This window comes from Ruditapes philippinarum, unplaced genomic scaffold (assembly GCF_026571515.1).
Source record: "Ruditapes philippinarum isolate M1 unplaced genomic scaffold, ASM2657151v2 ctg567_1_1_1_1, whole genome shotgun sequence".
In the NCBI taxonomy this organism is placed as follows: domain Eukaryota; kingdom Metazoa; phylum Mollusca; class Bivalvia; order Venerida; family Veneridae; genus Ruditapes; species Ruditapes philippinarum.
The window spans coordinates 114,766-130,878 of record NW_026861210.1 but is presented as its reverse complement, the minus strand read 5'-3'; the positions used below and the strand labels follow the sequence as shown (position 1 = coordinate 130,878).

Sequence of the window (16,113 nt, the reverse complement as noted above, 5' to 3'; positions counted from 1 at the left end):
TGAAATATGACCTTCACCACCAAATTCACTAGACTCGAGTGCATTGATATATTCCTACTCTGATCTTTTATTGAGTTATCAACAGATTTAACCACTAATCTGATAATAAGAATAAGATAGGTCAGGGATCTATGCATTATGACAATCTTCAAAATTGTATAGAAACAAAAAAAAATCTGTTCCAACACTACTATTTAGTGTTGTATTAATGCGGTGGAATAGCATTTTTCTCAAATGCAATCTTGTTTTTTTTTTTGACTTATTCATTATAGGAAGCAAAAGAAATTATATGAAAAAAAAAAATTCAAACATTTTCAATAAAACTAAACGATTTGTTTGAATTAATTGAAACTCAACCTTTTGTAATTATTTAAGGTTGGCCTTAAAAATAGCCAAGTCTAGTTACTCATGTAGTCAGTCTGGACATACTCCAGTGAACACGTGGTTTAAAAGCCTCTCCCCCTCCACCAACACATACTGTTATACGTAACTGAGCAGAGCATTCATTGAGATTTGTTCAATGAAACTAGACCATATTTATTTAAACTGCTGACTGGAGGAATTATTTCTTTTTGTGGGGGGGCGAGTAATACAATAGAAGTTTAAATTGTTTCTGATCTTTATAGGATTTACAACACATGACCGATAGAGAGTGCATGTACAATACCAAATTTTATACTGTATATGGTAGTAATAATATATGACAATTATACATGAATGTATATGCCGGAAAGTATTAAGTGTCGTTTAGAGGGGGAAATCTATCATAAGTATCGCGGCCTTTCATCGAACTGGATATTTAAGTGTCATCACTAATCACACAGCACTATTCATTGATTGTTGGCTTTCTGAGGCGGATCTTTTTGTGTATTTTCTGCATTTTCTGCTCCGATTTTTCATATTCGGTATTGATTATTTCAAAACTCCCAGTCACAGCTGATCATAGATGAGTCAGTCATAGAACTGTTTCTAAGAGGACAAATTATTGACACCGAACTGCTGATAAACAACAAAGGAAATTATACTTGTGCACAGTTTTCAAGTAATTTTAGTGATATTTATTGGTGTTGTAATCGTTATTATTGTAGTTTAGTTGATTTTCAATAATTGTTGAGGTTGCAGCTATACAGACCATTTTAAATTTTTGTTATACTGAAGCAGACGTGAAAAGGATTAAAAATGGAAGCTGAAGGTGTAAGTAAAAAAAATGAGCAGGAAATATTAGGTGGTGGCGATGTTGAAGTTGTCATTGAAGAATTGAATAGTGGCGATGATAAAGTAAAAGTATCGGAACCAGAAGCTGTTGAAGAAAATGACCAGAATGGAAAAGAGAATGATGAAAATGTTGATGATGATATTGATAGGGATGGAGACAATGTTGAGGCTGACAACAATGAGAAGGTAGGCAATGAGGTTGAACATGATGACACAGCTGAGAATAAATTTGAAGATAATGACCAAGCAGAGATTCAAAATGATGATAAAATTAACAAAGAAAATGAAGAAGATGACAAAGTGGAGACTGAGGTGCAAAATGATGGTACACTGGAGAAGGCAGATTCAGAACACTCTGACAAGGAAGAAGAAAAGGAAGTTGAAATTGAAGAAGATATGGGTAAGAATGCAGTGGAAGATGTAGAAGATGTTGGAAACAATGCTATTGAAAATGATGACTATAATGAAAAAGAGAGAAACCAGGAAGTTCAAATTGATGATGTTCAGGGAGTTGAAATTGATGATGTTCAGGAAGTTGATGTTCAGGAAATTGAAATTGATGAAGTTCAGGAAGATAAAGAAGAGGACAAAAATAAAGAAAACGAAAATGGGGTAGTTGGCAATCAAGATATTTTAAAAGAGAGAGATAATGAAATAGACATACAAATCATAGAGAAGGACGACACTGCAGAAAAGGCTCCTGTTTCTACTCCCATTACAGAGAAGAAAAAATCTCAGGAAGTTCCAGAAAAACACATTCCAAATGGAGATGACAAAAAGTACAATAACAAAGAAAATGATGGCCTTCCAGAACAAAACAATAACACTGTTAAAGATTCTATTTCAAAATTTGGTGCACCAGTTCAAAGAAAGGTATAGTTTTATATCACAGTTAATGAGTCAATTGTTTGCAAATGTGTATAGAATTGGTTCAGTATAAAATCCCACGATTTCACCTACATAAAATGATGCCAAGTTGGTGTGATTAAATTCTCAGAGTTTTTATGGCCATTGCAGCATAACCATGCCATGGGTCAGAAGGTTAATCAGCTTTCAGGAGTAAAATAATTAACTCCCAGCTTTGGCCAAGTTCAGTTATAACTGGTTAAAATTGTAATGTTTATTGGTTGAAAAAATACCTGAATGTAATTAGTAGTCAAAACATATCATTGTTGCATAAAAACTGTTTTGGGTAATGACCCAGAATCACATGTCTTACAGATAGGAAATGATTCAGCATAACATGTATGTGAGTGCAAATGTTATAATGTAATAAAATCGGTAGTAATTTCATGCAAATGATATGAATTTTCCATGACAAACTAATTATTATAAAAGTTTAATTATCTTGCAGGAGGCACAGATGTTAGCAGAAAATTACATGGTTATTTTTTTGTTTTTTGAGGGGGGGGGGGATAATTTTCATGGAATTTCAGTAAATTTAAGGCTTTCTCATACTCAAAACTTCAATACTTCTGTTAAAGTACCAGTCTTATAGTCATATATAACTTCATTTCTGAAACAAATAGTCCTGAATCAGTGTGTTTACTATATATTTAAATTAGTGATGATATGATGATAAAATGGTTGTTGATAGTTCCTGAGACTGGTCATCTGCTTAGAATACTTTGTTCTTGTTTCAAGTGACTGTTTTTTTTCTGGCAGTCTGATTGTATAGGGATTTTGGAAAAAATGAATTTGGTACATGTAGTATGTGTCCATGCGCTTGGATTATTTTTATTCAAATTCATTGAATAAGTAATGTTTCAGTGTGTTGGTGTATTACTTTGTTGGTAATTTTTCTCTAGATGTCTGGACTTGTAAAAAACATCTTTTGTTTTTCCACCACATGCAGTTATAACTCAATTTTGTAAACTTTGAAGTACATGTACTTGAAACATATTTACTTAGAAACAATTGGATTTTGAGATTTAGACAGGGTGTTATGATTTGATTTATAGATTTAATCATTTTATTACAAGTTTTATTATAAATGGTATGTCTGTACAGTACTGGTTATAAAGTAATTGGTATTTGACCTGAAAGAATGAGCTATTTAGTAGTACTTGTAAGGATTTAATGTCAAACGTAAATATTTGGAATTGGCCGACAGCTGACCTTGTCACTCTTTCTCCCATTTATTTTATAATACAAAAAGGTTGAATAATTGTTTTCTTGTGATGAATAATCTTAAAATATCCTTTTGTACAATTTTTGTCCCTTGTATCTTTGTATATCAGTGTTTCATCTTTTTATTATAAAGGAGTGGTGAATATAGTATTTTTCCACCTCAAGGCATTTTAAACTTGTAATATATGATATAATAATAGTATAGGCACACTATAATGAGTATCATAACATATGCATACAACCAAATGTTGAATAGTACATGTATAGTACATCAGTTTGCACATTGCACATTTAAAATATGGTAAAATTCTTAAAATGTCATGTACAAAATTAATATATTGGAAAAAGGAACCTCACTCAGTCGGCAGAAAATTACTCTGCTTTTACCAACTAAAACATGAACTAGTGTACATGTTAAATTGGTTTGCTTGCTATGATTTTAGGATAGAAATTCGTTTCTGCCCTTTGTCAAGTCATGTTGTACATTGATAGATGTTCTGTTACCATTTCAACATGAATCATTTCTAGATACTATGATATTTAATCCTTTCTTTTTCATTTGAGTGAGTATTTGGTATTTTATGTTAAAAGTAACAAATTTTTTTAATGTAAGTTATATGTACATGGATATATTATGTGTTCTTTAACTGTATAATACCAGTATAATAATTGGATGGAGACTGCTGATTTTTTATGAATTCTGAAGTTAGAAGTTGCTAAGGTTATGAGTTGCTAAGGTTATGTAACAAGCCTAGACAAACAAATATAGACCTTAAAATGTTGCATTTACATATACATATATCCAGACAGTTTACTCATCATAGCCTTGTGCAATATATACATGTATTTTGGATAAGATACTTGCCATTTGATAGATCACCTTGTGACAGCAAGTTCATGGTTTGAAAAATCATTTCTGGTCTTTACATATATCTCTTATTTTGATATTAAGATTTAGTGAGTCTATTATGTAAAAAGTATTTGTGGTTTTCATAAACAATAATGAAAGGTCGATCCTGTTTTTATAATGATTAAGACGGTTGGTTATACTAATTTTTAGATGTACAATGTATATGATACAGTATTATGATGCTACCATTATTCGGTTAAAATATCTGATCAATCATGGTCACCATCTGGGACACCTGGAAGTACAGCGATATTTCATTTCCCTATATATATATTGATACACAGTATTATTACTCATCCAGTCTATCTTTGTGTACATGTATTGAACGGGGAATATTATACCTAATATGGGCAATAGTAATGAATAGATTTGTCAGACTCCAATTTTGAAGAGTTCAGTCAATAATGCATTATGGGTTCTGTGCTCTTGTTTCTTATTACTGTGAATAATTGTACCTCCAGTCTGAAGAGCTCCTTTAATGAAGAGTTTTCTTCTGTGATTGAATAGGAATTACACTGTAGAAGAACTACTGGTCAAACGTGATGTTATATCACGCAAGAAACAAAGAAGGAAAATAAATAAATTTTAAAAATAAACTAGTCCTGCATGTCAGGAAATTTAAACAAAAGTTAAGACAATAAGTATGAATGCAGACGGTCAAATTTCAAGTATTTGACTGAATGGGACAGTTTGTAGGGATATTGAGTCACCTCCTTCCACACCACATAAACAAACCTACTTTTCTTATTGTTAAACTTTAAACAAAGTAAATACTTGTTTCCAATTTCTTATAAGTATTTGAACAGTTTACTCAAGGTATTGAGACACACGATAATGATTTGATACATTTTTCACTTGTTAAAAAAAAGAAAAAAAAGAAGTGCGGTCAAATATCCAAAAGTATTAAAAACTTTACATATTGCATTTTCTTGGATTCAACCTAAATATTTTTAGTATGCCAGGTAAAGCATGCTTTTTATAGGCTGATTTAATTGTTTTATTATGCCTGTGGAAATAAAACACCTTCCTAACATTTTCTTTGTTCATCAAAAGACCGACCAATTACCTTTTACTTCCAGACCATACAAACTTCATTTTCAAACCATATCATTTGAATGTATAAAAATTAAGTCATTTTAATGAAATAAATGTCACCAAACTGTGCTTTATAAGCTTTAACATCAAACATCATTCATTTAAAGTTTATTGTGTAGGATTACAAATGAAAATACTCTTACATCCGCTATTCTTGTAATTAGAATAAGACCGAAACTGGGTATTAAATGACCAAGTGCATGTCTCGTCCGCTTATAATAGAGTCACTATAGTAAACTTATAGCTAGTGATTAAGAGAATTTTGATGTGGGGGAATCGTGGACAATGCATCTATTATATTGTAAATGTATTCAAATAATAGAATTTTTATTCAGATTGCCTTCAGAATTGAGCAATTTAAACTGGACATTATGGATGAAATGTAATGAAGGGTGGGGTTGTTTGTTCAAATTTGAGTCATAATGTCCATTGTAATGATCAGGTTGAGAGTTAACTTAGTACAGTTGTTTATGGGGTGTGGGTGGGGGTAGGTATATACTTCTATTTAAAGTGATTAGCTGGTAATCATTTTTTAAAGAAAATATATATGGGATCTTAAACATTGAAAGAGTTTTACATGATGTTTTGAATCTTAAAATTTCCATGCCAGAGTAGTCTGACCAGGTTCTATACATGTACTGTTTGACTGCTAGTTGATCAATTTTTAGCCTCAGTTGTAAAATTGCATTGATACTATGTCATTATATTGTAAATGTATGCAAATAATTAAAATTTTTTATTAATCTCCAAATTAAGTTATGCAGTTATGATGAAATTAATTATGTTGTTTGAAATTTATCAGTAATGTCTTTAATACAGTGTTCAAATGAAACCTTGTCAAAGTTGGCGGCCAGGGGTGTATTATTACTTTATGTTTTATAGTATTAGAACTGTAATCAATCTGCTTTAAGAAACATATAGTTAGAGCTTAGATTTTACATAAACATTTATAATGGTTTTACAATATTTTATCTAATAAAATTCCATGAGTTAGATGAGCCTGTCAAGAACTGTGTGAGTCGGGGCAAACAAGGTTCTAACTTCAGTGGCCTATGGCCTTGTCAGTTTTATTTTGATAATGAAATCTGTTTAAATTTGAATGGTCTGTTTTAAATTCAAAGCTGGACATGCATTATACTATACATGTAGATGCATTATACTATACATGTAGCAGGTTAACCATAAAGTGTTTCTTATATGAATCATTAATACATAAGGCTTATCAGCTGTTTTGGATTATAGTAATGTTAAATATAAGTAACACTTGGTTTCAATACATAGTATGAGCTATTTCTTAGAAACCCAATGAAATCTTTGAGCAAAAGATGTATTTACTACTGCAACATCAGGAAGATTATTTTTATCAAAATACTTCTTTGTGTAAAAATTCATAAAACATCACCTACTTGTATCATACAATGCTTGTTTTTTGGGATCTTTTAATTAAGTTATCTCTGGAATTTTATTGTTATAGCTAAATGCCTTATATATAATAGAAGATGATGGTATCTATTTATATCCAAATGTTCCTGAATAGATCACAGTGATTACTGACAGCTGTTTAACTGCCTGTATACAAAATTACATTGATTGTGCACCCTTAATGTTACATAAGACTATTTTTTTTTCATATTTGAAATACCTGTTGGAAAATCTGTCATGTTTAATCATGATTCTTGTCACTGGTTACACTGTGATACATGATGGTTTATTCTATGAAACAGCTGCAAAGGGTGAAAAATAAGTTGTTCTCATTTAATATCATCATTAAGTATCAGTTTTATGATATTAATTGTTTGATTTAATCAGGATCATTGTTATTATCAGCATCAGCATCATTATAAACAGCATCATTGTTCTTATCAGCATAATTGTTATTATCAGCATCATTGTTCTTATCAGCATCATTGTTACTTTCATAGTCATTGTTATTATCAGCATTATTATCAGCATCACTGCAGTCATTATTAATATTCATCAATCAATATCAGTCATCATCATCATAATCATCGATTTAATTCATCATCAATGTCAGTAATCATCAATATTATCATTATCTCATTATGATAAAACATATTTTTTTATTAACATTACAACTACCATTTCCATCATCAGTGTGGATTTGCCCAGTTTCTTGCTAGTTACATAGAAACTGGTGAGTGGATCTTGTTTGTTCCTGAAACACTCTTTCTTATACATGTTTAACTAAGCTTTGATGCCCTTTAGTGGATCAGCTTCAGGTTTTAGTCTTTAGTAATGTACATTAGTCTACATACCGGGTACACCATCACAATATTTTGTGGTTATAAAGCTCTAGTTTTCACTCACAAATTCACAGCACTTCTCTTTCTTACTTTAATCAGATGTCTCTGTGACTTCACGTTTTTACATGGAAATATTTTATTTTCTAGAAAACCACATTTTGTATAAAACTCGTGGAATACTGAATTAATCTGTATGATTTCTTACAGCAGACATAGTTGGTTTTTGCTTCTACACATTTTATAGACGGGCAACTATTTATAATTTGCGTCATTTTCCGTTCTGACTGTAATGTTTCGCTTTTAGCAGTTTTGGCTGTATACTGTGAGAGAACAAGTTGTTTTTAGGCACTATATACTGGATATAATTATCTCAAGTGTACGTGTGTACATGTGCAGTGATAAAAAATATTTTTTCATGGATTCTTTTCATTTTATAGGTGTTCTTTTTGATTTGTTTTGTTTTAAAGATGTTTTGGTTTATAGCAAGTTACAAAATATTTATGTTTTAAACTGTCACAGAAGCTGAATATAAAATATAAAATCAAACAACAATTTAATGAATAAAAAATTGTAATGGATTTTTCTTTTAAAGATAATGATAAATAATCAAGTGAATGTACGAGAATGGAGTTAATAGTTTTTTCGCAGTATCGCTAGAAAGTGGGGTTTTTTTTGTTTTTAAATTTTTTTTTGTTCATTTTGAATGAGTTTGATTCTTATGTTGTGTTCGTTCTACTTACACAGGAAAAGGGAATGTTCAAAGTCGTACAGACTGAAAAGTGTGCCGCATGTCAGAAAACCGTGTATGCTATGGAAAAACTCGAGATGAACGGCCATATTTATCATAAGAATTGCTTCAAATGCTCGCATTGTAGTGCACGATTAACGTAAGATTAATCATCTAGATTGATTTGTGCGACTTTGGGCTCATTTTTTGCTCGATAACGCAAAACTGAAAAACTTCGGAACAATTACTATCGATACCATTTTTCGTTTCAGTGATGATAATACTCAATTGGGTAGTTTGTATGTTAGTTATAAGCCATATTTATGCAATTTGTAAAAATTTTCTTGGGGTAGGAAAGGGAAGAAAAATAATTGCATGTTTTGTGTAGAGCATTTTGAGCCCAGAGTTCTTTTGTCTTTTTGCGTGTATATTCTATCTTCCTTTTACTAACTCTTTGTTTAAATGTTGTGATAGCTTTCAATGTGAAAAGCTACTGCCAAATATTTTGCTGCTATTACGTCACCGACTGCATCAGTTTGCATGGTTAGTGGCTTTTTGAACACAGCAGACACTAATTTACACCAGTAATTTGTCAAATTTGTGGCAGTTGGGTGTAAGTTGCACAAATGTCTGACACAAAGTCAACAGAAAAGAAGGTAAGATTTTGTTGTTGTTATTATTAAGCAATGTGTCTGAAGGCTTTGGCACTATGGAAGAAGTATGTAAGTATTGGTAAACAATAGAAAGTAAGGGTTAAAGGTTAAGACACACCTGTTTGATTCATCCAGAAAAATAACTGTCAGTCCAGTAGTCGTTGTTAATGTTCATAATATAATAGATGGCAGCTCTGTTCTGTCATATTTTATGTCTCATATCGGATCATAAATGCCTCGTTGATATGTACAATAAACCATCACTTACATATATATTACATCCGAGATGACTCTCTGAAGCTATAATATAATGTAGGCACTGAGAAAAATATGTATATGTTTTATTTATAGAATGTATTAGTCACTCAATGAATGTTAAGTAAGGATGATGTCTCTCTATCAGTATCTATGGCTATACTGTTGTTGATTAAATAATAAGCACAATATTGATGATATTGGCAACATTGCATTATGACTATACTCTAATTTTTGGCAGTTTTTACCTTGGAATCCTATTATATTAGTCAGTAAATTCAAAATACAAAAGCAGAAAAAAAAATCAATGGGTAAATGAAAAAAATAAGTGATAATTATAGCATTCGACATCATTAGGATAATTACCTGTTTAATGAGAAAGCCATAATTTATGAAATAAATGATACCAAGCGTGTTTATAATAAATATTGTTATACTGACTTAAAGCAATGACTATTATCTTGACACACAATAAATAAGCTATTTACTTTTAGCCTGTAATCATTTGGTGACTTTTTGGGGTAAGACTTTTATGCGATATTGAAGCAGACAACAGAAAGTGTCAGGGCCTATTTTGGTCAAGGTTACAAAGTTTCAAATGGCATATTTTGTTTTCAAATGACATTAAACCTTTAAAAAGGGGCCTCTTGATAATTATATTTCTTCATTTTCTTAATTTTCAAAATTTAATATGTATTTGAATCCAGTATATAATGACATGCATGTGCTATTTTAAATTTTGGATCATGCTTATACAGAGAAACCGAGACAATGTTTACAAGGTAAGTGCCATGTTTTTCTTCAGCATGTTGCCTTACATCTGCATCGTGAGATTTCAAGACAGTTTTCTGTTTGATTGTCACTTCCTGACATGATTTTTTTAATGTATGATTTTAAGATATGCATATTTTTAATGCGAAAATTGCTTTCAGCGAATTCCATTGGAAGGTAAGTAGATCATATATAATATGAAGAACATTGTACTTTGATATTTTTTTATATTTCTATGACATGGCAAAATATTATTATAGAACATTGTTTTTGTACAACTTTCTAAAACTTTATATGGTATGAGGCCAGAAATCAAAGACTGATTGATGGGAAGGAAAAAGTTGGGGGGAAAAAATTGTTAAAATTTTCCTTTGCTACATTCAAAATGTTATTTACTTTGACATTATGATTAAATGTCAACTAAAATTGTAAATATTTGAGTGACTTTAAACCACTGCATATGCAGAATTTTATAGATTAAAATGTTAACATGTCTGAAATTATTGCCACCCTGGCTTACTAATAATGTGCCTCTGTACCAAAAATAGGATCTTTGAAACAATTACCTCTCAAAATTGAAGAAGTTTTGAGGAATAAACTACAAGAAAACAATTGCGTTCTTCTTGTAAATAAACTTAAAATGCATCAGTATTCAACAAATAGGAAATAAGTATAAATTTTATGTATAAATTTCAGTGAACCTATGTAAATTATTTATCATTTTTCTCAATTTCCGTTGTTTTCTTCCATTTTCAGGGCAAAAACATTCAGCATGAATGAGGGAGTGATATACTGTGTAAACCACTTTAAGCAGCTTTTTGCACGCAAAGGCAATTATGATGAAGGCTTTGGTAGACAGCAGTATAAGAAAAGATGGCAAGGGGATAAATCGGACGGTGCTACTGCATAGCTTTTATACAATGATTGTCCATGTTAGATGTATATTTTTGTTGAATGTAGCCTAGGCAGAATTTTTTGTATTATTTTTTTTTTTCGTATAAATGTTTTGATGAATGAACAGTTTTTGCTATTGTTTACAATGTATGAGTATTGAGTGATCTCCCTTTTTTTGAATTTCACAAGAAGGAAAGAAGAGTTAATTCCCTTTGATATCAAGTAAATGCTCAATGTTTTTTCTTAGATGTGAGTAGCATAATGTATAATTGTCTCAAAATTAGTGTTGAAAGAAAATCCATTATGTTAATCATTATGCCAGACTGCTATGACTTTCCTAAAGACAATAGATATATTCCTTGTAACAAGTCTTGTTATTTTGTAAAATAAAACTTATATTTTAAGAGCTTATATGTTGATAAATGAGCATAAATCAAAGAAGAATGATACGAGCCACATCTTGTTGTTTTAGTCCTTGTGGATTCAGAAATGATGTCATAAAACAACATCGTGATTTAAATGTTGACCTGATCTTGTTGTTTAGAAATACTGCACTCTGCCCTTATTTAGTGTAAGTTTGCATTTATTGAATTCAAATTGCAATGGTAAAGTTAAAGGGCAGAGAGAGAGAAAAATATTCTAGAAAAAAAGGATTGTTGTCTGGTATACAAGAAGTAAAATCACTGGACATGGCTCATATGTAAGAACAATAGTGTTTATGTTTTCTAACAGAAATACAAGGAAATGAGGGCTCAATTACTTATTAAATCATACTGTTGCGAACTTTTAAATGACATTTAATACATTGAATTTGAATGTGTGTGTGGCAATAAAGATCAAATCTTTATACAATATACATAAACTGTATTGATATCTGAAGATAATTCAGAAGTATGATTAATTTGTGTGAAAATATTTCAAAATAGTTCAATGAAAGAATTGTGTGATCTTTAGAAGAATGATAGTGAAACTACTAAATGTATTTTGTGTGATACCTTAGTTTTATTCTAGAAAGAAAGAAAAATGCCATTGATTTTGATAATGAACAAAGATTTTTAAGGGGAAAAAATGTCCCAAAATTTGTCCAATGAACTAAATTTTTGTATAATTGTGTTAATGATTTCTTGTTGCCTTATATTATTCATTTATATGTCATGAATTTTTTTGGTCATATATTTTGTATAGATTCCCATTGTAAAAGTGTGCATGTATATTTTCACATGACAAAGTGTTTGATAAATCTTGAATCAATGCCTTCAAATTATAAGGTCATATTTGAAATAACAAAATATTACATTTACTGCCTTTTGTGTTAAAGTCATTTAATATAACCATGTAAGGTTTTGAATGAAATTTTTTTGTATTGTTTCAAAGTCTCTGAACGTACCTTATTTTTCGATGACATGCTTATCGTCAGCATGGTAACTTGAATATCTGAATAAGATTTTCGATATATGCAATAAGCTTGCAGAAATGATATTCTAAGAAGTGAGAATGTTTTCATGTGAAAACAGGACACTGTGTAAGGTCTCCATGACCAAGCAGAATAAAGCTTTAAAGGGTCTTTATGATTGTGCAGATAAAGCAAGTCAGAATTCCACAAATGTATTTGTATTCTACAATAGGGAGGTATTCGCCTAGCTTACAAGTCGGTGACTCTTCCTATTGTCATGTTCATACCAGAAATAATGCACAGTCAACAAAAAGTTAAGCCATAGAATCAACATTATAAGCTTTACAAGTTTTCGTGCCACAAAAATGAAAAAAAAAGGAAATGAAAAACATTTAACATTAATTAAAACAAAAGGTTATCACACAGTGTTTGACCATTGTTTTCAAAATCAAGGTACAGTTTAAGAGATGAAGAATTTTGATGAAAGAATGAGTTTGTATGAAAGTTTGTTTGATGATGATTTATACGAGTATCAATTTTACTGTTAAAGTGTTCTGTTAGTTTTATTATTTCATCTTGCCAGCAATACATCAACAAGTTAGATATGCAATTTCTCATGTTGGAAGATTTTGTTATATTCTCATTTATAAGACTGTCTCAGTCATAAGACAGGCCCTGTATTTATCAACAAAGCTAGACTTAAAAGCAGAAAGCTATTATGCCACAGCCATAGGTTTAGTAATGCTCATATTATTGTTGATTTTGAATTTCTTTGTTTATTTACATCTTATATATAGAAATGGTCTTAATATGTAATTATTGATAATTAGTACGAAATTTATACAGCTGTATATGGTATCAATTAATACATTTTTGAAACTGGTAATGCCAAGTTTGTTTTTTAAGAATATGTTAAAGAGAAAATTCAGTGGATCATGTGATGATTATAGATATCATATTGAAGTGATAGATTTGAAAATCAAAAGTACTCTGTTAAGAGGGCCAGTAGCTATTTTCTAATTTTGATATTTTTCATCGATTTTTTTCATCCCAAGATTTTATATGTGAAATATATTGATTTAATGACTGACAAAGCATAGCACCATCATGTTTATGTGATCTGTTAAGAATTTGCCTTTGTCAGCTTTTGGTACATCACCCAAGAACATTATATTACTTAAATTTAATAATTATGTCATTGGCAGTTGATTATAAAGGGAGTTGAGAAATTAACAGAGGCAACTGTTCTCTTATTCTTCTTCAAGGATATGATATTGTTTTTGAAGTATAATGCAAATTTGGTACCAACTTACATGATTATGCAATGATTTGCAGGAAGCTTTTGAGCTGTAATGCATTATAATGCTGGAGTTCACAGTACTTTGATACATTGTACAAAAATGAATGGAAGGAAAATTTTGAAATTGCCGATTGCCATGATTTTTCTACTATGTTTATTGTGCTATATTATTATTTTTTGTTTTGCTTATTTTAATTTTCTCTGCATATTTCCATATAATGTGTATAGCCATATGTAACTATTTATATCAGTTATTAGTGTACAATATACAGCTATGTATAAGTGATATTTTTATTTTGTTGTATTTTTAGGATCAAACAATTTTCAAAGATCAAAGCTTGGCTAGTTATTTACTGAACATTTATGACTTAATTGACTATTTTGTGTACATTTCTCTATTGCTTAAGTCTGAGAAGCACATACATTATACAGTGTATATATTATCATAATAAGGATAATTTTGTCAGAATATCATCCTCTACATTACATTTGTATTATTTTCTGTTGCTAGGATATTTTTTTTTTGTTGAATGAAATTGTTAAGAGTGAAATTATTTATTTAGCAATCAATTAACTATTTTATTTCATTAAATGAGATACCTACTGTGCTAGGCTGTCAAAATTATAAGTAAATACAGTTTTAAAAAAGTTTTGACATTATTTTCATAAATTATGCAAATTACCATTTGATACTGATGAGTAATGAGTTATTTGATAATTAAATGTTGAAAATAATCATGGAGAGACTGGTTGATTATTGCAGAATTCCGATACATTTTATATATAATACTTTCATGTCTTGTGCTTGTAGCTACAGCAATTCTTCTATACTTAGATATAAAACTGCATCATTCGCAAAATAAAAATGCTGTAAAATGTGACCAAGAGTTGTCTTTCATTTTCGTTTCTGGATGTCAATATTTCATATAGAGGGTTTGATGTGAAATGGTTGTAACTCCTATAACGTGTCTGAGTGGCTTCAAACCACTTGCCACTCACCACTGTGGATTCCAATCCTGAAGGATATTTGGATTTTTCCGGTGTAGAAGCTATCCAGCTAGTTTACGGAACATCGGTGGTTCTACTAAGGTGCCATTTAATGTCTGAAATAATGCACGGAGGGGGCACCCAAGATCTTTTTCGACTTTCAAGCTGAAAATTGCCATATGACCTGTAAAGTGCTGGTGTGACGTAAACCACCACTCCCCCCACCCATACACAGTGGAGGACTAGCTGGCTAAACAAATAATGGTGCGTGCTTCAGCTGGGTCATTATTATACCCCCACACAACAAAGTTGTAAGGGGGGTATACTGGAATCAGCTTGTCCGTCTGTCGTTTTTTTTCTTGTCTGCCCAATAACTTAAGAATCCTTTGACCCACAGTCTTCATATTTGGCATGGAGGTTAGTCATGATTAGCAGATGACCCCTATTGATTTTGAGGTCAAGATCACAGGGGCCTTGACTTCAAAAAGCTTGTCTGCCCAATAATTTAAGAATCCTTTGACCCACAGTCTTCATATTTGGCATGGAGGTTAGTCACGATTAGTAGATGACCCCTATTGATTTTGAGGTCACCAGGGTAAAGGTCAAAGGGGCCTTGACTTCAAAAAGCTCGTCCTCCCAATAACTTAAGAATCCTTTGACCCACAGTCTTCATATTTGGCATGGATGTTAGTCACGATTAGTAGATGACCCCTCTTGATTTTGAGGTCACCAGGTCAAAGGCCAAGGTCACAGGGGCCTTGACTTCAAAAAGCTTGTCTGCCCAATAACTTAAGAATCCTTTGACCCACAGTCTTCATATTTGGCATGGAGGTTAGTCACGATTAGTAGACGACCCCTATTGATTTTGAGGTCACCAGGTAAAAGGTCAAGGTCACAGGGGCCTTGATTTCAAAAAGCTGGTCCGCCCAATAACTTAAGAATCCTTTGAACCACAGTCTTCATATTTGGCATGGAGGTTTATCATGACCATTAGGTGACCCCTATTGATTTTGATGTCACTGGGTCAAAGGTCAAGGTCACAGGGGCCTTGACTAAAAAAGCTTGTCCACTCAATTGCTTAAGAAGGCTTTGGTCAACAGTCTTCATATTTGGTATTGAGGTCGATTATGACCAATAGATGACCCCTTTTGATTTTTAGGTGACTGTGTCAAAGGTCAAGGTCACAGGAATTTTACTATAATAAGCTTGTCTGCTCAAATGCTTAAGAATGCCTGTCCGCAGTGTATTGATTTTCACATTTGAAGCATGTAGAATACATAACTTAGCAATGCACTGGCTTAGTAACCTCAGATTTTGCAGGGAGGTTGTCTTTGAGCTCTCAATGGTCACTGTTGATTCTGACAAAGTGGTATGCGGGGGTATTCAGGCCATGACAGTGGCAGTTCTAGATTCTTCAGGGACTATTATCACTTTCCAGTCTGTCTCTAACTTGTATTAGTGTCTTTAATATAAGTGTTGATATATGAAATAGTATATTTCTGTTGTTTGAATCAATTTC

General features: G+C 31.4%; 1 protein-coding gene across 1 annotated transcript; it reads left to right on the top strand.

Annotated features, from left to right (window-relative positions):
• The first annotated feature begins 310 nt into the window (after positions 1-310).
• Positions 311-14,488, top strand: LOC132714889 (uncharacterized protein DDB_G0283697-like). The gene is made up of 3 exons (XM_060697809.1): positions 311-2,088; positions 8,359-8,501; positions 10,777-14,488. Exons 1-3 carry the CDS (start codon positions 1,180-1,182, stop codon positions 10,928-10,930), a joined length of 1,206 nt encoding a protein of 401 aa, XP_060553792.1. The 5' UTR covers positions 311-1,179; the 3' UTR covers positions 10,931-14,488.
• Positions 14,489-16,113: the final 1,625 nt, after the last annotated feature.